The sequence below is a fragment of the Medicago sativa genome, chromosome 3, assembly GCF_051527215.1.
Source record: "Medicago sativa cultivar Bolivia chromosome 3, Bolivia_mono, whole genome shotgun sequence".
In the NCBI taxonomy this organism is placed as follows: domain Eukaryota; kingdom Viridiplantae; phylum Streptophyta; class Magnoliopsida; order Fabales; family Fabaceae; genus Medicago; species Medicago sativa.
In genome coordinates, this window is record NC_140751.1 from 84,360,797 (window position 1) to 84,384,736 (window position 23,940).

A 23,940-nucleotide genomic window follows, 5' to 3' on the forward strand; every position below is an offset into this window, starting at 1 on the left:
CTTTAGCAATTGAAAAGTCACATACGTACAAAGGTGGTAAATCATCGAAGGCTTAATGCGGTGTCGAATCGTTTCTAATATTTTATGAGTCTTAGGACAAGGTTGAGAAGAGTCCCTTAAACAAATGTTGATATATATGAATCACACCAAACAATTTTTTGGCGTGAGCTTGGGTGGAAATATTTTGCGCGAGAAGTTAAATTATATTTGAATTGCATGCATTTGGTCTATTTAAAAATTGAGAAACAACATCATGCATTGACAAGCGTATATTGTAAGTCAATTACTTGAAAGCGTAAAAAGTATGTCGTTGTGTTGGTCCAAGTCAAAGGGGTGGATTTTAATACAATTTAAATTAGTGGCGTGTTCGACTATTTGAGTGCTTAGGTGTTAATGACATTTGATTGCATTTTATATGGTCCATTTTGAGGCTAGATGTCGTTTTTAAGGCATGCGTCAATTGCACATCAATAGTATATATATAAAGTAAGGTTTTTTATGCCACGTGTCGCTTCCACGTTTATTCTCAATATTTTTATATTTTGTCTATATTTTATTTGACATAAAAATCTCAGCAAACTTTTGATCTTATCCACTAAATATTTTATTTAATTTTATGTTTAATTCCTAATGTTTTGTGTAGCCAAAATATCTCAACAAAATATCCACGTGTCGCTTCCTTTATTTTTTTCTTTCTTTTTTTTAGGTAAAGAAGTTTCTATTAGTTTTTTTCATTGAGGAAAAAAAGGCTTCGATTTGTTTTTTTTTTTAACTATAAATAAAGGAGATTTTTTTAATCACGTAAACACATATTTTGAGCGAAGCTGAAACTCAAACCTTCTTTTAATCTAAGCTTTTTCTTTCTTCGAGTTTGACAAACACCTATACTATTGTTTCGTTTACTTATGCTTAGATTTTTATATATAATATGAGAGGGAACTAACACCTACGAGTAAGTTTGCGATTGTTTTTTTTTCTTTCGTGTCCTTTGAACTATTGTTGCTTGGCATCCATTACAAACACCTACGAGTTTCAGTCCTTGAACTAACAAATATACTATTGTTTCGTTTCAAGTCCTTGAACTAACACCTATACTATTTTTATTCCTTTTCATTTCAACGGTAGCGTTTTAATATTATTAATCACCTATACTATTATCACCTATACTATTTTTTCAAGTCCTTTTCGTTCTAATATTATTAATCGGTAGCGTTTTGATTTTAATAATAATATTTCAAGACCTGAAATATTGTTATTTAATTTTATATTTAATTCCTAATATTTTATGTAGCCAAAATGTCTCAACAAACTATATATAATACTTTCAATACTATCCATTAAATATTTCTTTTTTTTAGGAAAAGAAGTTTCAATTAGTTACTATCTCTTTTAGCACCATATTATTCAATTAGTTTTTTTCATTGAGGAAAAAAAGGCTTCGGTTTGTTTTTTTTTTTAACTATAAATAAAGGAGATTTTTTTAATCACGTAATCACATATTTTGAGCAAAAACTGAAACTCAAACCTTCTTTTGGTCTAAGATTTTTATTTCTTCAGGTTTGACAAACACCTATACTATTGTTTCTTTTACTTTTAATTATGCATAGATTTTTATTTTTATATATAATATAAAGGGAACTAACACCTACGAGTGAGTTTGCGATTTTTTTCCAGGTCCTTGAACTATTGTTGTTGGCATCCATTACAAACACCTACGAGTTTCGGGTGCTTGAACTAACACCTATACTATTGTTTACGTTTCACATCCTTGAATTAACACCTATACTATTTTTTTTCTCTTTTCGATTCAACGGTAGCGTTTTTATATTATTAATCACCTATACTATTATCACATATACTATTTTTTCATGTCATTTTCGTTTCAATATTATTAATCGGTAGCGTTTTGATTTTAATAATAATAATATTTCTGGTCCTAAAATATTATTATTTCACCAATAGCTTTTTAATATTATTAATCACTTATACTATCATTTTATGATAACACCTATACTATTATTTCAAGTCCTTATTTCTAAATCAATCAATAGTATATATATAAAGTAAGGTTTGTTATGCCACATGTCACTTCCACATTCATTCTCAATATTTTTATTATTTTTCTATTTTTAAAAACCAATATTTTATTTAACATAAATATCTCAACAACATTTTGATCTTATCCACTCAATATTTTCTTTAATTTTTTTTTGAATTTCTAATATTTTACGTAGCAGAAATATCTCAACAAACTACACATAATACTTTCAACAAAGTTTACATGTATGATATTATTTTATGATTAAAAGACTTCAATTTGTTTATTTGTTTTTAGGAAAAGAAACTTCAATTAGAGTTATTACCAATCTTTTAGCACTGTATCATTCAATTAGTTTTTATGTTTGAGGAAAAAAAGGGTTCGATTAGTTTTTATTTTTGATAAAAAAAATGTTCAATTAGTTATTATGTTATCTTTTAGTAGCATATTCTAATGCAAATGTTAATTATAAATAAATAAATTTTGTTAATCACATATTTACATATTTTGAGCACAAGCCGAAACCCCGAACCTTCTTTTCATCTAACATTTTTCCTTTTTCATGTTTGCCAAACACCAATTTTATTCCCTTCCAATCAATTTTTTTCTCTCATACGCATGTTGTAGCGAAAGCAAACCCATGACCACATGTTTAAAGGGACCCAAAACTCTTACCACTTGGACTAATTCATTATTGATTTTGTTACACTTTTTATTCTTGCATTGGACATTCATCTCATCATTTATATATATTTTTAAGATATTATTATAATTGTAAATTTAAATAAATTCAATCTAATATACTTACATGTGTATTCGTGCACACCAACTTATAAAACTTACTATTTAATATCTAACCCGCAACGCCGGTCTCTAAACTAGTGCTCTTAATAATATGCTTGCGTCTTTTGTATTCTTGTTGTCGCATATTTTGCGTAGTGTTAAATTATTTTTAACACGTCATGTGGTCAAGTAATTCACTGATATATTATTTGTTTTTAAAAAGAATCAAATAATGCTATGATAAAATATGAGTGAAATCTCACAAAAAATAATTATGTGTGAAGCGGATGTCTAACATTTATTGATATGACTTTTGAGGCTTAACCGTTGAACACTTTTAAAGAATTTCCGATATTAGTTTTATTCAAAAATCTTTTTTGACTGGAATTTAAGTTTTATTCAAAAATCGTTTTCTGAAATTTATTTCAAACATTTTTTATTTCAAAAAATCATTCGTCTATTAATATAATAACCATTGAACGCTTTTAAAAATTTTCCGATATTAGTTTTATTCAAAAATCTTTTTTGACTGGAATTTAAGTTTTATTCAAAAATCGTTTTTGACTAAAATTTATTTCAAAAATCATTCGTCTATTAATATAATAACCGTTGAACGCTTTTAAAAAATTTCCGATATTAGTTTTATTCAAAAATCTTTTTTGACGGAGTTTAAGTTTTATTCAAAAATCGTTTTGATTGAAATTTCATTCAAACACTTTTTATTTCAAAAAATCAGTTGTCTATTAATATAATAAAGTGTATGAGATAAATATGCCTTAACCGGTCCTTCAAACTAAACCTTTGGACGATCGAGTGAAATATGGTTGATTATGACCTAGTTGATCCTTCGAGCTCGACCTTAGCTTGGATGGACACCCAAAGTGACTTGTTCGGATCATATCTAGTTCACTTAGGTAAAACAACTTATAATAAAAAAGTCCGCAAACAATTGATAAAAAAGTCGAGGATCATGGATAAAATAACAGACGACGATTTAATTTATATTCATAATGGATAACAAATAATTTAATTGATAGCGAGATAAATTAACTGCTCGAAGTCTCCGTTAACTTATCTTAGGTGGTAGGGACATTTAATAATACATGAAGGGGTCGGAGTTCGAGACCTCACACTTCACATATTCACTTTAAAAAAGTGAATTTCTAGTCAATAGACTACTTAACAAAAAAATTAATTGTTTAAAAAATATTTTGTAATATTGTTATTAAAAATAGATGATATATATGACATAAAGTAAAATAATATTTAAATATCTCAATTAACATAACGAGAATAAAAATAATAAAAAATTGATATTTCAAACATTACTTTATAGACAACAATATATGCACCACAAATTCTTAAAAAAGATATGCACCACAAATAAACTTAGAGTTAAAAGTTTGGTTAAAAATTGAAATCAAATTCGGGTTATTCAAACGATTATTATTAATTTTTTAATGGAGTTCATCAAATGTTGTACTTGATTTTAGACCTGTCTGTTATAAATAATTAAAATAAAAGTAATTTTGACATCGAATAATTTATAGATTTTATAAGAAAATAGAATCTATTTTACTTTGTTTATCGTGATAAAAATATATTTTTTAAAAATAATTTAGTTTGTATGTATAGAACTATTATAAAAAAATATCTTGTTACAAAATTATCTCAATTATCTCAATATTTTGACAATTATTAAAATAATAACAAAAAATAAAATAAAACACAAGATTGAGGTAATTTTGATACAATATATATACATGTAGTCGGTTTTTGTTTTTGTTTTTCACTAAATTTCATGTTTTTGTTTTATTTAATTTAATTTTGGTTGAAGTCACCAACCATCTTTCTCTCTCTTTTTCTCTGAAGTAACCCTTTGCGCGCGACGGAGACCCAACTCTCTCTTTCTCTCTCCTCGCTCTGAGAGAAAAGAATAATCATTTTTTATTTATCAATTTTCGATTTTTATTTTTCACAATTCAATTCTTCAAAACGCCAAATCATAATCATTATCCTCAATCTCCTTCATCACCAGGTATCTGTAATCAATTCACTCTTCAATTTCGTTACTTTCATTTTTTTTTATTTTATTCATTTTTTTTTTAATTTTCCCGATTTTGTTTATCCAATTTGTTGCTACAAACCCGTGTTTTGTCTACATTATTATGCTGAAATTCTGAAAGTAGGGTTTTTTTTATTCTTAATTAATTTAAAATTTTGATTTTTAATTTGATTTTTTTCTTGCAGAGTGATTCAGGATAATGCCACTTTCTAGGGTTTTGATTTTGGGCTATGATTTTCATGTAAAGGTAGTGTTTTTAACTTTGCTTTGATTAATTCTTCAAATTGATGCATTGTGTTAGTAGCTCAGATTGTGATTATTGTTTTTTTTTGTTTTGTTTTGTTTTGAAGTTTTGATTTTGTTAATCAGAGTGAAGAGTTCGTGGAAGTGTGGTAGATTTTTGAAGAATTTGTTTGTGATTGTGATGGGTTCGTGTGGTGAACCTACAATTGTTGGTGATCCATCTGGTTTGTCTGTGATGGAGCAGCCTTCGAGCTCGGAGTTTCCGGCAGAGTTGGATTCTGTGCAGGAGACATGTTTAGAGGAAGCTTGCAATGGTGTGGTTGATGATTCTGTGGAGGAGGTTCATGTGGGTTGTTCTGCAAGCTTTGTTGAAAATGAATGTCAAAATGATGATATGTCACAATTGGAGGAAATCGATGAAGATGGTTGTCAGAATAGTTTGGGGGTTTCTTACAAGGATATTGAAGTTACTGATCTTAAAAGTGGTGGGTTGTGCTCAGTAGGAAATTTACAAGATGAAGGCAACGTTGACCTGCTGTTGGAGTCAATAACCTCAATCGTTGGTGATCCCTCTGGCTTGTCTGTAATGGAGCAACCTTTGAGCTCGGGGTTTCCGGAACAGTTAGATTCTGTGCAGGAGTCATGTTCAGAAGAGCCTTGCAATGTTTTAGACCAATCTGGTATGACTGATGGTTCTATGGGAGCGGGTTACGTGGGTTGTTCTGCAAGCTTTGTTGACACTCATGTTACTGCGAGGTCTGAAGATGCTTTGAGAAATGAATGTGAAAATGATGATTTGTCACAATTGGAGAAAACTAATGAAGATGGTTTTCAGAATACTTTGGGGGTTCGTTTCAAGGACGTTGGAGCTTCTGATCTTAAAAGCGGTGGATTGTGCTCAGAAGGAAATTTTCCAGATGAAGGCTATGTTGATCTGCCATTGGAGTCCTTAACCTCAAATAATTTGCAGGCGCATTGTGATGAACATGCTGAGCAGAAAGATGAGAAAAGCATTGTTTTATCCTCGGCAGGAGATGATTTGGAAGTCATGGAGGGTAAAAATGATGATGGTGCTGATTTACTAGCAGGTGCTGTCAACTGTGTGCTTAACGTCAGACATTCTGAAGTCTCTTCGGAATCAGATTTCGTTGCAGACTTGCTAGTTGATTGCGACCAGAAATATGAGCCAGAGGAGATTACGAGAAGTGAAGATAGCTTGCCGAAGGTTGTGGAAAGTTGTGACTGTGATGCTTTAGATGGGATGGAAGCCAATTCTTGCAGGCAGATATCTCCTTCGTTGGATGGTGAAGTACCTTCAGGTGCCTTATGTATAGACACAAAACCGGAGAGAAGTGGTATGCTACATGATCAGAAAAATGGCGAGGATTGTGACAGTACTTGCGAAGAAAAGATAACAGCCGTTGTTAAGAATGAAATCACACAGTCTCCTTTGTTGGATGTGGAAATGCCATCAGGTGCATTATTTATCGATACAAAACTTGAAAGCACAAGTGATATGCTACGCAATCAGAAAACTGGCGAGGATTGTGACAGTACTTACGAAGAAAAGATAACAGCAGTTGTTAAGAATGATATCACACAGTCTCCTTTGTTGGATGTGGAAATGTCGTCAGGTGCATTATTTATAGAGGCAAAACTAGAGAGCACAGGTGATATGCTACACGATCAGAAAACTGGCGAGGATTGTGACAGTACTTGTGAAGAAAAGATAAGAGCCGTTGTTGAGAAAGAAATCACTGCCAATTCATATGTACAAGCATTGCCCTCGCCATATTTTCATACGACCTTGAGGACTTCACCTGTAATTGATTCACTAAGTCAACCTACCTTGCTGGATCCAGGGAGTGAATTAAAGAATGGCATACTTCAATTAGAAGATAATTTAAAACCATTTTATCCAGAATCAGGTCAGTCCTCTTCTGTTTTAATGACCAATAGCACTCCAAAGGATGTGCCGGATCTCCTTTCCAAAGGTGACGGTGATTCCATCAACAATAATTGTGCTGTAGACGATTCTGGACAGACAAATAATGATGGAAAAGAAGCTGTTGAAGTTGATTGTATCACTGAAAGCATACCGTTACCTTCTCAAAGGAACAGTCGAAGAACCAAATTTGGTCGTAAGACACAAACCAGAAAGGCTTCTAGAAAATCCAATAACAAAGTCAGTGAGACACATCCAGGCGGGGGTGTGAAGATGAACTTAGAGGCTGCTAGAAAGAAAAGAAGTTGTTTATCCAAACCAGCTCGTTCTTGTGCCTGGGGCTCGCTTGGCAATGTTGAACAGTTTTTCCAGTATGAAAATGAGCTTGGTGTTAGTGAAGCCATGTGCCAGAATGAGGGTAAAGCTAGAAACAAAAGTCAAGGCGGGACAACGATCAAGAATGGTGCAAGTTCTAGCTCATTAAGTTCAATTCAAAAGCATAATGTTTCAACTTCAACTACTCGTTTTCGTCTGAAGATCAAGTATGGAAAAGAAAATGATTTACATTGCTCTAATGTTCCGGAGTCTGTTGGTGGCTTGGCTTCTGCTTCCTACTTGGGGTCTGATTCAGGTTCTCAGAACGTAACCGGCAATTCTGCAGATAAATTTTCTGAAGTGTTGGCTGTTAACAATTTAGAATCATTTAGAAATGACCTGGACAAGGATTGTGTTGTTGTAAATGGACAAATTGTAAATAGCCAGCTAGAAAATTCTAAAATAATGGAGAAGCTAGATGTGGTTGCAGAGGAAACATGTCATGCAGTTCCTCCAGAGAGAGTGGTTGAAGCATTAGTTAAGCCAATTAATAATTCAGTTATAGATCCAGGAACATCACCTGATTCAGAAGTCATTGATTCAATTCCTGAAGTCCAGGTTGGAGAAAGACTTGAAGAAGATGCACATCTTGCTGTGTTAGGTTCTTCTGATGAGTTAAATTCTAATATGGATGCTACCTTCAGGAAGAGAGAGAAGAAGAAAGACCATCTTATTCGTTCAGGAAATTGTATCACTCAAGATGGATCACAAGGTCAACCAGGGAATAATATAGCTAAGCATTCGAAGAATCACAGACGTAAGAAGAACTGCAGTGACATGGTTAGCTCTTTAGAATTGCCTACTTCCACTGAGCTAACCAAATCTGTAATGAGTAAAGAGTTGGCTGCAGAATCATTGCCCCGTTCTGGAGAGATTGTACTTGGAGTCTCCACCAAGTCTTTGAAAGTTAAAAGTCAGGAGAAAGTCAAGAGCAAGACAGCTGGTCAAACATCTGGTGATCATGGATTTTCTGAATTCCAGGGTTCTGGGGATTTGCCGTCTTCTAGAAGACCTTTGGGTCGTAAACTACCGAAAAGTCTTGAACCTAAAGTTAGCAAGGCCAAATCCAAAGTTTCTGACTCGACAAGCAGTCAAAAGACTACTACTGGACGCAAGGAGAAACAGAAAGAGCCTATTAACAAAAGTGAAGCCAAGGGTAAAGGTGTCTCTCTCAAAGTTACACACGAAGTGGAAGATCACCCGCATCCAGGTAGCTTTATATGTCAGATACACTGCATCATAATGCGAAATTATTGTTGCATTTGGAATCATCTTTGATGTTCCTTTTCCTTTTTGACCATCCAAATCTTGCTTTTTTGTGTTATTTCTTAATCTCTCATGTTGCTCACAATAAATGTTTTTGGTGTCGCGTCAGCAGATGCTGTTGGAAATCATAAGTTGGATGCTGTTGGAAAAATTAATCCCAGTGACAACAGAGTATCAGTCAATGTATCTAATTTGGACATGACACCTAGTTTTGATTTGGGAGAACAACCTCAGTCGCCGCGTAATGCATGGGTGAGTTGTGATGATTGTCACAAGTGGCGGCGTATTCCAGCTTTGCTTGCTGACCGGATTGATGAAACGAACTGCACCTGGTATACAATTTTTCATTCATACTAGTTATTACCCATTACCAATATGAGGCTAACATGTATGATAGGGTTAATTTAGGACAAATGTTATTCATGATTCACTTGGTTTTTAATTAATTGACTGTGGTACATCTGGGTTATTAGTTTTAATATTGGGCCTAACTTATCCTTACAAAATCGGCTTGTAAGGTGAGTGATGCCACACTTTATAGACTCATTTCAGGCCTTACTATTCAATGCGGGGCTTGCATTTTTCCCAATATGGGTTTCAATTACAATTTTTAATTTTACCTGGCTCGATTCATATTTGTATTTAACTTTTTTAAAATAGAGGTACATAAGGTAGACACCGTTTCCATATTATTCCCATTTTCTTTTAATAACTTGCATCTTGTCATGGATGATTTTCTTTTGAAGGACTTGCAAGGACAGCAGTGATAAAGCCTTTGCTGATTGTGCTATCCCTCAAGAAAAATCAAATGCAGAGATTAATGCAGAGTTAGGATTATCATATGCCTCTGGTGAAGAAGATGTATGTGAAGACTCCAAAAATTATAAGGAATTGGAATATCGACTACCACCGGGTGTGTGGTATTAGCTAGAAAGTGTTATTACTATTATTATTAATTTTTTTAACAGAACTAACATTGAAGCTGTACTATTTTAGCCTCATATCAATGCCATTTAATCTTTCTTGCTGTCTGATATGCACTTTGCTTTATGATTGCAGTTGCCCAAGAGTCAACTTTTACCCGCATTTTCACCAATGAGTTTCAGCACCGCAGTCCAAAAACTCAGACTATTGACGAGGTCTTAAATTGTTATAATTTTTTGTTTGTTACGTGTAGTCATCATATTATATTATTTTGAGTTCAAAATAGGTTTTAGCATACACATGATTATGTTGGATTGATATGTACTCCCTCCGGAATCAAATGTTAGCAAAAAAAAGTCATTTTTGGTCTGAGATTCCTAATTAATGCTTTCATGAGACATGTTTCTCTATAAAAAATAAATGTAGAGAAATGGCAGTTTAGAGAATACAATTGTGTTTTTGATTATATCAATAAAATTAAAAGATGTTAAGTTGTTAACGAAACAATGTTCTTAATTAGTGTGCAATTGGTTACTTTTTTCTTATATAAGAGTATAGAGGGAGTACGTACTTAAATGCCAAAACTGGTCAAGTTGGATTGTTTCTCAGACTTGCGGAGGAGGGACTGAGGTCCGATGAGCAGATGTTCCTTCTTCTTATTTGCATGTGCATTCTATTTTTTATTCTCCCCCTCCCCTCCTTTTAACAATAGTTTTTAGTTTCCCCCTTTTTTAAAGTAATAAGTGTATGGTTGGTTTAACTTTTGGAAGGGCCAAAATTGATTTTAGAGGAGTATAATTGATTTGACATGTTTTGATTGGAAAGGGCGAAATTGATTCTAGAGGAGTATAATTGATTTTGATATGTTTGGATTTAAAGTAGAATTGATTTTGCTTGTGGAATTGATTCTACTTGAAGCTACAATTTGTAGCTTTTTGTTTCTACAATTGATTTTAGCCTTAAATTTATTGTTCAATTCACTTTCACCTAAATATATCCAAACATAAACCACTTTACATTCAGCTCACTTTTTGACACAATCAATTATACAAAATTAATTCCAAAACAATTTCGCCGCCGAAGAACCAAATACACACTAAGTTTCCCCTTTTTATTAATAAAAAGAGCATATACTTTAATTCTCTTGAATTTGGACTTGTGTATAATGGAATAATGGATGTGCTTTGCATAGGATGGTATAGATTATTGGCCTTCCATTATTTATGAGCAGGAGTTGTATGCTTTGCATAAGTAATCTAATTGCTAGATATGTGGCTTTCTCATTTTGCTCTGACATCAGTTACTGATAATTTTTATATTTCATTTTGTCTAAGATTTATGTATACAGTCATGAGGATTGCACTGAAATCTCAACTAAGCTTTCTGAATTTACAAATTTGAACATCAATTTTATATCCATTATTCATTGTACCTCTGAACTTGTAGGTAATGGTTTGCCATTGCAAGCCACCTCCAGAAGGCAAGTTAGGATGTGGGGATGAATGTCTAAATCGGATGCTTAACATTGAATGTGTGCAAGGAACTTGCCCATGTGGGGACCGTTGCTCCAATCAGCAGGTTTATAAACTATACATTTTTCCTCTAAAATATACTAGCATCAGGCCTTGCCAAAGAGCATGATTGTGATTTAAATGTTCAATTTCAGTTCCAAAAACGCGAGTATTCCAGATTGAAGTGGTTTAAATGTGGGAAAAAAGGTTATGGACTGAAGGCACTTGAGCGTGTAGCTAAAGGCCACTTTATTATTGAATACGTTGGAGAGGTGACATGATTGTTCTTCCTTTTTATTATCTCTATACTGATGTAATAATTTTACATATTATTTTAGTATGATATATGAAATATTGAATTTTGAGGCTGAACCTTAAAATCTCGTACCCATATTTGTGGTTTGGTCATTTATTTTAGCTGAAATTTTAGGGGAAGGAAGAATTAACATTACCCTAAACTTTAACGAAGTCATAGGTAAAAGGTCAAGTTAGATTTGTATTACTTCACTTTACTCTTGCTCATTTCTTTCTTCCCCCTAGATATTGTTGTTAATCCTCATCCTTCTGACCTTTTGTTTTTGCTGCTGAAAAGAAAAGTGACTTTATGTTGCTGATCAATTAAATCAAATTAGCAATAAGTGGGTAATGGACTGATTTAGTTTGAGTTGACCACTACCGATATGCGTTGTTGAGATTAAGGAGGGACAGCATGACCTATTTCTTTGATCAATTGGATTTTTAATTTAAATAGCGGAGAAGAGTAATTACAAAATTTAGGTGAATATTGATCAAATAATATTGTTTTGATCTCTAATGCAGCCACATGTGTGATAGACTTTTGTGCTTCTGTTATATACAAAGAAGACCTTTGTATTAAATTTGACATATTACAAGTATTAGTAATAGATGTTGCAAAGATGGGTTTGATCTACTTAAAATCAGTGTAACCTAGGGCCAAAGAATAGCTTATGACTAACTGGGCATACTTTTTTTGTTAAGGAAAGACGGAGTATTCTTAGCAGATTGATTTGTATTTATTTATTTATAATGTTATATTCCTATACCTCTTAGAGTTAGAATTTGTACTGCTGGCTATTCTACTCAGGGACATCATGCAATGAATTTATTTATATATGCATTGATGATGCACATCTTGCGCAAATCATCGACCTTTATGCTCATAATGTATGATTTATGTTTCAAACAGGTCCTTGACATGCCTGCATACGAGGCACGTCAAAGAGAGTATGCTGTGAAGGGCCATAGACATTTCTATTTTATGACCTTGAATGGCAGTGAGGTATGACTTTATTCTACATCTGCATATACTTAAATGGAAACAACTTCATTTGTTTTTTATATTAGAAATCTTCAATTTGTTACTTTTAGTATTGCTGAGTTCTTTGTTGCCTAGTAGAAACATACATGAATTTGTTTGTCTTTGATAGTGTATTATATCATGCAAATATTTGTAACGATAGATAGTATTTGTAGTTTACCTTTGTCTTTAATGCATCCCATATTCATATGCAGTAAAAATTGTCCCCTCTTCCTTTAAAAAAAACAGTAAAGTGATTTCTCTTTTGCCTTGTATCTCTGCACCTTCTAGGTGCTACTAGAATTTAGAAGAACCTAACATGTATCCCATATCCCTCCCCCAAGAAAATATCTTGAAAAAAATTATGGGAACCCTGGATTCACTTCAATGTGAAAACCATATCTAGTAAAGGTTAAGTTGCTTTGTAATAATTGATTGTGAATTTTATCTTATTCGCAACAAAACAATTTTGGTATTGTGCTGTTAGTTGTAAGCTATGTGGATTATTCTGGCTTACTTCTGCTGATAACTATTGTGAATTGTGATGACTTGTTGAGATTGTATCTCCTGTTTTTTGCATGTTCAGATTTTGTAATTGATGAAATAATATTCCAACAAAAAATGGATTGTGTAAGGGATAACTATTTGTGTTATTCATGCCTCTATGGTTGATTAATCTGGGTGTCTTTGTTTTAACTTTTTATCCTGAATACGAGGAGGAAATCAAGAGGGTATTTGGTGTGATTTTTTATTTTAATTTCCAATTAATATGCTTTCTCTGATTATTAATTACAGAAGTGCCATCTTGTTTTTAATTTGTTTATTTTTTACAAATGAATGTAGTGTTTTTACCATATCCTTAAAAAAATCCCAATGACATGAAACACAATGAGAAGAAGCTCGCATTTTGGTAGTTATCAATGAAAACACATAATTTGAAATTGAATAAGAAAACGAACTGAATATCCTTTTGATTTCGATCTCTCTGTTAAGGCAAAAAGTTGTAACAAATATCATTCCAGATTAATCAGCACTACTTGCATGAGTAACTCAAATAGTCATCTTCAAGAAGATATTTGAAGAAGAGTGGAAATTTTATAGTTATTATTAATAAATGATGAAAACAAGAAACAAACCAAAGACCACCTTAGCCACTGTTGTAGTGGACTGCATGAACTCATCTTATATTGTGCTTGTATCCACATGTTGGGCCACATATGTAGAGTAAGACTTGGATAGTTATCACAATTATACATTTTTTCATTTCATGCTGTTTGTATTATTATTATGATTATCATGATTCATCATCATCATTCTGAACATGCAGTGGAAAATTGTGACTCGTCTAGTTAATTCAACACGATATATGTTATCGTGGTCGTTATTATTATTTTTCCGGGTATTCTGTTATTTAGTTATTTTTTTTCTTTTCATTCTCTCTTTCTTTGCAGGTGATAGATGCAAGTGCAAAAGGAAACTTGGGGCGTTTTATTAATCATAGTTGTGATCCTAATTGTCGGACAGAAAAGGTGAGTATATTGTTATCTGCATTTTTTGTTGTTTTCTAAGTAATTTGAATATATATTAGTATCATACTTGAGAAGCTTAATTCTTTTGGCATTTTCATTGGAAACTATATTCATGCTATTTGCGTATAAGTGTAAGGCAAATTTTAATACATGCATCATTGTACGGTGACTACTGTCATCATCTTGGTTCTCGCTTGTCTCATGATAGGCATTATGGATGTATGCTTTTTTAGAACATATCCTTAATGTCATTTTACTGGACAATGAAATTCAGAATTCTCTTGTTTTCACATCACTTGACCTCATGTTGCATCCTTTTTTCAACAGTGGATGGTAAATGGGGAAATCTGTATTGGGCTGTTCGCATTGCGGAATATTAAGCAGGTGTGCTTTCAACATCCGATTATTACTTTTATGTTTGTTAATTCCATTAAATCTCTTAGGTTTGTATTTGAGTTTTTTCGCCGTTATGTTTCAAATTTGATTTTGATTTTGAGTCTTATGTCAATTTATTTTCCTGTGCGCGTGTCTGTTATACATTTTGATTATTAATCATGCAGGAAAATGTGAAATCGTTTACTATGAGACTAGGAGTTTAAAAAAAACAATTGAATTTTTCACCTCTTTTCTACCCCTGAAATAATAAGAATGTATGGTCAGTTGAGCCAAACTTATTCCACATAAATGCTTGATTAAATTGAGAAGGCTTTGATCTACGCTTTTTGCACTTTCTCTTTTTTGCTTGTAGTCTTTTAGAGTCTAGGTGTGTGATTATTCCATTCTAACAAAAATTCAGATATATTTTATTTCTTACTTGTCCTGGCTATTGCTAGTTAGTACACTGGTTATGCTCTGGTTATGCTCTGTTGTTTTTACTTTATTTTAATATTTGAAAGAGAGAAAAAAAAAGGTTTGCTTCATGCTGAGATTAACCATTTTTGTAGATATATGTAAATTTGTTTCTAATCCATAATCATATGTGCACATTATTAGATATAAAAAAATTCATGCAGTTAAATGAATAGATCAATTTGGTTTCTCTTTTTATAGAATATGATATATGATATGATGTCTTTAAACTTTGAAGAGATTAGTGGTGACGTTTTTAAGGGGAGGGGGTGAGTTGGATGACGCGTGTTGTTAGTATGGAGGCTCAGGGTATTTCCTCAGCTTATGAATTTGGAATATGAAACTTTGCCGTTAATTCCTTTCTATGGCTGTAAGCATGTGAGAATTATTGGTGGCAAGCTGATATTTTTTTTTTTTGACCACCTTCCCCAGGATGAAGAATTGACGTTTGATTACAACTATGTAAGGGTTTTTGGCGCTGCTGCCAAAAATGTTATTGTGGTTCACCTCATTGTCGAGGTTATATAGGCGGTGGTGATCCACTTAATGCTGAGGTTATAGTTCATGGTGATTCAGATGATGAATATCCAGAACCCATGATGCTTACGGAAGATGGTGTAGTTAAGGACAGCACACCTATGCCCAAGTACTGTGATAATGTTGATACAGAGTCTTCTATTCATTTATTGATGGACAGGGATGCATTGGACAAGTCTACAACTGCTATAGATGAAGATGGTTCTCCTGGGAAACGTAGTTCTCCAGGGAAAGATAGTTCTATGAACCCTGCATCTGCCGTTTCCCTTTTGCACTCGGCTGAAGTAGAAGACTCAAAAAGCAATTTACCATCTTCTGATCAAATAGAAGAAATTTCTCAACAAATGGAGGATACGACAAGCAAACCCATGCCTGCTGCCAGCATGGTCCTGTCGAATTCTACTGATAGTAGAGAATCCAAGTCTGAAATGGTTGAAGATGGGAATGGTTTTTCACAATCACATCTGCATGTGAAGACTCCTCAACCCAACACTTCTGTTAAAAAGTCTAAAGGCAGTGCTAATGCTGCAAATCGCCTTACAGCTGAGATGGCAGCCAATCGATTGCCAGTGCCATCTATCAAACACAAAAAAGTGGTCGAAGGAGCTTCCAATGGACGGTTTGAAGCAGGTTTGTCATCCTTATTTATTCTGGTAACATGGTTCTTAAAACTGGTTATAATGGGTAAATATTTTCCTCAACTGCAGTTCAGGGGAAACTTAATGAGTTGCTGGATGGAAATGGGGGAATAAGCAAAAGAAAAGTAAGTACTTTATATATTCCTCTTAGAAATCTTGGTTGGGCCTAACACAACCCCACAATTGGAAGCTTGTCCAAGGTGGCCTCGTGTTCTTTACTGCTGTTCAGATCTATGTTCTGTAACAAAGCAAGAAACTTCTACCTCACTGCTGTATTATTTGAATTTTATGTTTGCTGTATAATCACTTATGAGAAATAGTTTGTGTCTTCTGTCACATTCCCTTTCTTCAATTTTGTTTCTTGATGCCCTAATAGTGGATGTATTATTGGGCTTGCTGCCTGGTCTGTTTTACTAGTGACTCGGTCTGGACCATTTGACTCACCCTGCCCTTTTCTTGTCATAGGATGCCACCAAAGGCTACTTGAAACTTTTGCTTCTCACTGTGGCTTCAGGTGATAGAAGCAACCGTGAAGCAATTCAGAGGTCCTCTCTTCGCTTTTTTCCTCTTAGTTAGTTTACCTTTCCTTCATTAAGCACATGTTATGTAGTTATGACACTTGTACTAGACTTGTTCATTGTTTAAGAACCTGTAAATACTTGCTGAAAGAAATTTAATCTTTTGGTTGCAGCAATCGAGATCTTTCCATGATCCTTGACGCTCTTCTGAAAACAAAATCTAGAGCCGTGCTGAATGATATAATTAGTAAAAATGGTAATCTATACTTGCTTTGCATTTAATGAAAAATTTCTCCCATTTATCAGGAACGTGAGACCAATCACACCTTTGCCTGTGTCGCAAAGTAATAACTATAGTAATTGCTTTCAGGTTTACAGATGTTGCATAAGATCATGAAGCAGTACAGGCAAGACTTCAAAAAATTCCAATACTACGAAAGCTTCTTAAGGTACTTACATGGGAAACTGCTCATATTTGAGCTCTTTGTTAGCTTCATTTTGTAATGTTTTCCATCCTCACATAAGATTGTATAATAGACATCAGTTGTATCATATGAGGTCACTTTGGTTCTAAGGTGAGATATAGGGACACCAATACTGTATTTTTTTATTCATTAATTTTTGTAGAGAGAAGTGCTTTATCTTCTAGTTTTACAAAGGATTGTGTGCCTTTCCTTATTATACTAAATTGGGGAGGTTTGCGGAGCGGTTGGAAACAATATGGTGACATTGTTAATGTCTTTCTGAACAACATAATTCCTGCGTTATATTCACTCTTATGATTTTAATGATGCTGTTTCAAATGTTCGCTTAAAACTAACATAAATTTTGTGACTTCAATGTCCATATTTTGATATTGCGTGATGTTTATGCATTTTCTTTCCTTCATTTAGATGTTAGCTAATTTCCCTAGTCATTCATTTTGAATGTTAAAATATGGTAAATATTGATTTGGGAAATATATTTGACCATACTCTTCAATAAATTGATAACTGGCTGGTAGATCCTAATATTTTCTTCGATTTCCTCTTTTTTTTTACCTCCAAATGGAGTATAAGAGATTATAGAGTATGTGCCTAAACAACCTTCTTTTGCAGGTCTTAGAGTACCTGGCAGCAGGCAAGGTTTTGACACCTGAACATATCAACAGCGGTCCTCCTTGTCGTGGAATGGAGAGGTCAAGAATTTTCAAATTTTATCCCTTCTCCCCAAATTTATTAAACCAATTATAAAAATTTGCTGAACTAGGGAACAGTTTTAAATTTGACCTTTTCTCCATCACCTATTTTGTTTGGGCTATTATGATAACTGCAAACTACAAAAATATGTTGAGTGCTTAGAAGCATGATATGTGTTACTCTAATGTTTCCTATTCTCCATGATATGACACAATTTCTTATGATTTCTCGCGGTGCAAATTAATTACACTATTATCTCTGGTATAACTTAATTGAAATTATTCTGTTTCTCTCCTAGTTTCCATTCTTTTACTAATAATTGGTTTAATATTCAGTTTTAGGCGTTCAATGCTGTCTCTGACAGAACATGATGACAAACAGGTATTGCCTTGATCACCTACTGTATATTGATTTATTTTACCATAGTCAAGTCATGTGTATATTCACTTCCCAAAATATGCTGTTATAACTTTTTAGCTATGGTTGTATCTGTTTTTTTGACCCGGTGGGAAAGGGATACTATTGTTTTTTATTCTGTTCTATGGGTATTATCTGAATATTTTCACTGATGTTTGCACATTTAGGTCCATCAAATTGCTCGAAGCTTCCGAGACAGATGGATTCGAAAACAAGGCAGAAAACGTGGCTATATGGACAGGGATGATAATATGTTGGAATCTCACAGAAATTTCAACTGTAACAGAAATTCAGTATCACACAATCATAGGCACGAGCAGGGATTAAGACCTAAGGAAGAAGAAATTGATTGTGGTCAGCGGTCAATGCTCGTGACAACTTCAACTTCAGTAGATGCTGGCTCCCAGGAGGGCTGTTCTACACCGTCTTTGGATGGAGTTGAGATCAAAGAGGCAAAAAAACGTAAGCGCAAAAGCCGATGGGATCAACCTGCAGAAACAAATTCATATTCTGCTTCTGTTATTGGCTCTACCAATGAAAGCCAGAAGATTAGTGAAGAAATTCCACCTGGGTTTTCATGTCCAATACGTTCATTAAACAGTGCACTAAACTCTGGCGGTCCAGCTTTGCAAAATGCAAGCCATTCTGGATGGCCCTCTAGTTTAGTCACTACTGGTCAGCCAAAAGAGAAATTCAATCCTCGTTTGCCTGTCTCATATGGAATGCCATGGTCTGTTGCTCAGCAATACGGAACTCCTCATGCGGAAATCACAGGGTGTTGGGTCACTGCTCCTGGCATGCCTTTCTACCCATTTCCGCCACTACCCCCATATCCACGGGATATCAAAGACTGTCAACCTTCTAATACTAATAGTATGGAAATTGACCAGCCTGCTGAAGTTAAGCAAAGGGACGCCAATTGTCTAGTTAATTGCTGCTCAGAATCAGATCATATGACTCCCAGTCCCAGCACAACTGGTGCTAAGTCTGAAGACACGAATGTTGAATGCGAGGATGCTAAACACGACTCTAAGCGATTGAAGACCGACTCTAGTGATTTGGGAGAGAATCACTTTAGACAGCAGAAGTGGAACAATTCAAAAATACATCGAACATGGTTCAAGAGGAATGCAAGGAGATGTAATGGGAACAGCTCTAGTGGTGATATGTGCAGTATAGATGTAGGAGATGCATCAAAAGAATCAAAACTTACTAGTGATTCGGAGGATGCAATCTGTAGAGATGAGAAAGGTGGAAAATAATATTTATTAGTATTCACAACAGCAAAATCATACTGTTCACAGGAAAAAAAGAAATTGTTTTTGTTTTCTTTTTCATCCATATACATTAATTTACCGTCAATTCATTTGTTCCTGGATCTATCATTCAATGAAAATTCATTTGTTCCTGGATTCATTATTCAATGAAAATTTCATTCAATTTCAACATTCCTCCATTTTCTAGGATGCACTGTATAGTCCAAATGAGTTTTGCTCCATGACAAGTCAATTTCTGATATGGCTTATAACCAGTGACATAAGGATTATTCTATCTATAGTCATTGATTATTAGAAATTTGTCTGTATGTGGATGAAAGCAAACTTATTTGAACCATACTTACTCTCCCCACTTTCTGTACCTGGGAGAACTCCTGCTTTTCTGGAATCTGGATACTGATCTCCCCAAACCTTCAAGAGGTAGGTGTTTCTATGGGCTTGTATAATCCTCTCGGAAAATGGGAAATCCTCGACGGTCGGTTTTGCCCACATTGTTGTTCCTTTGCTTTAGTCAGAGTGATAAAGATTTTTTTTTTTTTTGGTGGTGAGAGTGATAAAGATTTGAATGTGATGTTGGAGTTGTAAATTGATACTATTAATCATCTATTTGAATATAATGAATTGATGCTCTTGCTATAAATTACTGCTGTCTGGTTTATTTTTGAACTCAGAAGATCAGTTATTAACTTTTTTTTTTTTTTTTTGAGAGATCAGTTATTTACCTAATGTATCATTTATATCATCATCTATCTATTCATTCATTTACTATTATATATGTAAATGTATGTATGCAAAGTCAGTCCAAAAGCTTCAAAGTTGTATACCTGTGAATGTAATTGGAAGATGTTTCAAATTTATGATTGTCAGTCAGATTGTTGACATTTTATGATGTCAGTTAGATTGTTAACATCTTTTTGGGTTTTGCCTTCTCAACTCTTGTTTGGCAGAATTTGATCTGCCCAATTTTATATGTCAATGAAGGTTGGTCTAGTTGGTGAGTATGTAACTTACAATACACAGAGGCGCGAACATTTTTTTTAGCTCTGTTCACTTATATACTATTTTCTCCATCGGAATATTTGTACGTTCTTATTTTTTTAATTAGCATTCGTTGGACACTTGTTAATAAGACCTTTAGAAAGTTTCTGCGGTCTACTCATTGGTTGGGCAAGCTATGACAATTTTGGTGTCCTGGGACTAGGGATAGAAATAGGTTTAGGCCGTCCGACGAAACCTATGGTCTAGCCTATTTAAGGTCTAGCTCGGCTCGATAGGTTTAGTAACAAGTTCAAGTTTAGGATTTAAAAAAACCTATTTACTTAGGGTTTGTATGTTACGGATTTTTTTTTTTTTTTGACATTCCATATTATATCAATTTATAAAAAAGCATAATTTATTTGTGCTAGTTTATCTATACCTATATATAAAGGTGATACATGATTTTTGTCAGGCTTTTTATCTTTCAATCATGCCCTTAACGATTCCACTACAATCATGCCCTTAACGATCACCTTTTGAAACTTTTTTCTCTCAATTTTTTTTTTAGAAACTACTCGTAACTTTTCTTTTTTTTGAAGAAGGTAAATTAGCTCGGGGGAATCGCTCATAAGAACTTTTAATTTGAAGTTGTTTCTTGATTTTTTTAGATTCTAGTTTTTCTTATTTTTAAATATGTAACAAAAGGATGCAATACTTTTTAAAAGTTATTTTTTTTTTTATTCTTAAAAAGTTATAACAAACGGACTCTAAAATATATCAAACTTGACCTTTTTTTGGTAGATCCCAACTTGAGATGTTTAAAAAACCTATTAAGGTTAATAGGCTGATCTATTTATTATACCTTGTGTGTGTATGTGTGTGTGTGTTTTTTTTTTTTTTGAGTTTTTTTTTTTACAGATTTTAGAGGTTATTCTCCATAAAAATATTAAATAAACTATGGTATATTTTTTGACAGATTTTAGAGGTTATCATATATTTATTTTTTTGACAAGTAGAGGTTATTATATATATATATACACACACACACATATATATATATATATATATATATATAATGTTATATGTTACAGTTATTACTATATAATATTATACTATTATATCTTGTCAAAAAAATATTATACTATTATATAACAATAACAATATTAAATAAACCATGATATATATTACCAAAAAATCATAATATAATTCCAAAAATCATAATATAATAAATAAAAACGCTTTTAAGAATCTACAAGTTAAGTGTTTTCCTTATATTGCATGTGTTTTTTGTTCTTTACATAATTGTATTCTCTTAGACTTAATTAACAACAAAGTCCTCGTGAGCTTAGATTAGTTGGTAAGGACAATGCATAATATATGCAAGGTTCGAGGTTCAAATCTCGGCCACCACAAAAAAAAAAAAGACTTCATTAACAACGAGTATAAAATTTAACATGTAAGGGTATATAACAAATATTTAAAGCTAGTAATTTCCCTCCTTTGTGAACTCAAAATAGGCACTAGCGGAAACGTGAAATATAAGCGTAAAGACACAGAGAATTTTAGCTTGGAAAACCTTCTCAATTTGAAAAAGGAAAAACCACGGGACCCTTGTGCTTCTTAAACTTCCCCTATAATGATAATGAGAATACAACAACTTCACCCTTAGGTGGATCTCACTATAATGTATCTCTCAATTTGTAAGGAACACTCTCACAAATTGGCTCACTATCTCTCTCACAAGGAAACTCTTTATGAGGATCACTTCTCTCTTTTGAGCAAGACTCTCTTTCTCTCTTGCTTTTGTTGTTCTTCTTTTGTGGTGTGTTGTGAATGCTTGCTCATGGTCCTATTTATAGGAGAAGCAAGTCAAAGTTGCCTTACATGCATGAAAACACTTGTCATTTGCCTTTCATGCAAAAACACCAAGTGTCCCTTGCAATGCATGCACCACACCATGTGTCTCTTGCAATGCATACACCACAACATGTGTTACTCATACACTACACCATGTGTACAACATGCACCTTGCTACTTGTCATCACATGCAACCTTCCATTTTGTCAAATGTATGTTGGCCATGTGACATTGACCGAATCCCACAATTATTTTACGGTAAAATAAAATGCAAGGATAGTTGTTAGGAAGAGTCGATTCTCATGTAGGTTGAAGCTAACCTCCACTTGAAATGAGTTTTGGTGAGCATTGATTTTTTAAATTAAACTCGGCATCAAACACATGTTTAAAATTTTCTATCATGTGTTTTTGACACAATGTGTTTGATGTTCTTAAATAATCTCAAATACTTAAATAATCTAAAACCCATGACTCTATTTTCATTATCAAACTGCTTCCTTAATCTACTTCCCTACATTTGATATCAATTCATATATGCTATCATGAATCTCCAAATTTGAACATGCAACTTGATTTTATATTTCAAACAACATGTTAAACGTAGAAAACATACAATTCATGTTTATTTTGTGGTAGAAAACACAACCCTTATTACTTCAACCAACCATCCAATATGTTTTATCCCCCATCACCTCTTGAATTTCCTCCAAAATCTTGTACGTGCTTCATTTTCATAATTGAAGTTGCAATACTCATAGTAATAATATACTTGGTTTTTTTGTGCAATTTTATACGAGTTTTTTTTATATTGGAAATTTCTTTTGCGGCTATCATATATTGAATTTTTTTCTCATTTTTCTTCAATGTTATACTTGTGAGTCTCGGGGAAAGGGGCCATACAAATCAAATTCGGTAGCAGAAGATAAGTATAGTGTAACTAAAAATTATTCAATTCAAAAATCAAATAATCTTGTGAACGATTCGTTTTTAGTGGATCTCATTCACCACGATTAAAAAATTTAACATGTGTGTATGTGTAACATATAATCAAAGGTAACATTCATTTTTCAATAAAATAAAAAACAAGGGTAGTAGTGGGGGTAGAAATGATTCTCATGTAGGTAGAGGTTAGCTTTCTTTAGAATTGAGTTTGGATGAGAATTGATTTCTAAAAGTAAGCCCGTCATCAAACATGTTTAAAATGTTAAATCACATTTTCTTGGCATTATGTGTTTAGATCTTTAAAATCACAAATACATCAAAACTCTCGAACCCATAACTCTATCATCTTCATCATTCTCCTTCTTTAATTTACTTGCCTACAACTAACAATGATTCTTATGCCACTAGAATTCCACAAATGACCATGCAACTTGAATTTTATATTTTAAACATATGTTAAACATGTAAAACTTGCAATTCACTTTTATTTTGTCGTAGAAAACATACACATTATTATTTCAACCACCCAATACGTTTTATTTCATACTACCCCCCAACTTTCCTCTTATTATTCATTCATGTCATACTCACATTATCAATATATCATTTATTTTTCAAATAAGCTTGGTCAAAGAAAAATACAAGAAACTTAGGCGAGTCAAAACATGTAAAAAAAAATTGTTTAGCTAAACTAAACAATCTACGCCTTCCTTCGGTTGGTTTATAATTTTTTGCTTCATCGTATTTCTTCA

At 33.2% G+C, this 23,940-nt stretch overlaps 1 protein-coding gene across 1 annotated transcript; it reads left to right on the top strand.

Moving 5' to 3' along the window:
* The first annotated feature begins 4,644 nt into the window (after positions 1–4,644).
* Positions 4,645–19,550, top strand: EFS (histone-lysine N-methyltransferase). The gene is given in 21 exon segments (XM_085754939.1): positions 4,645–4,859; positions 5,072–5,133; positions 5,237–8,659; positions 8,828–9,047; positions 9,462–9,628; positions 9,775–9,854; positions 11,086–11,217; positions 11,306–11,422; positions 12,358–12,450; positions 13,920–13,997; positions 14,325–14,381; positions 15,279–15,330; positions 15,333–16,013; positions 16,091–16,146; positions 16,487–16,566; positions 16,713–16,795; positions 16,910–16,960; positions 16,963–16,988; positions 17,637–17,716; positions 18,053–18,098; positions 18,302–19,550. Coding segments are annotated over 19 exon segments (6,543 nt in total). The 5' UTR covers positions 4,645–4,859; positions 5,072–5,133; positions 5,237–5,310; the 3' UTR covers positions 19,397–19,550.
* The last annotated feature ends 4,390 nt before the right edge of the window (positions 19,551–23,940 follow it).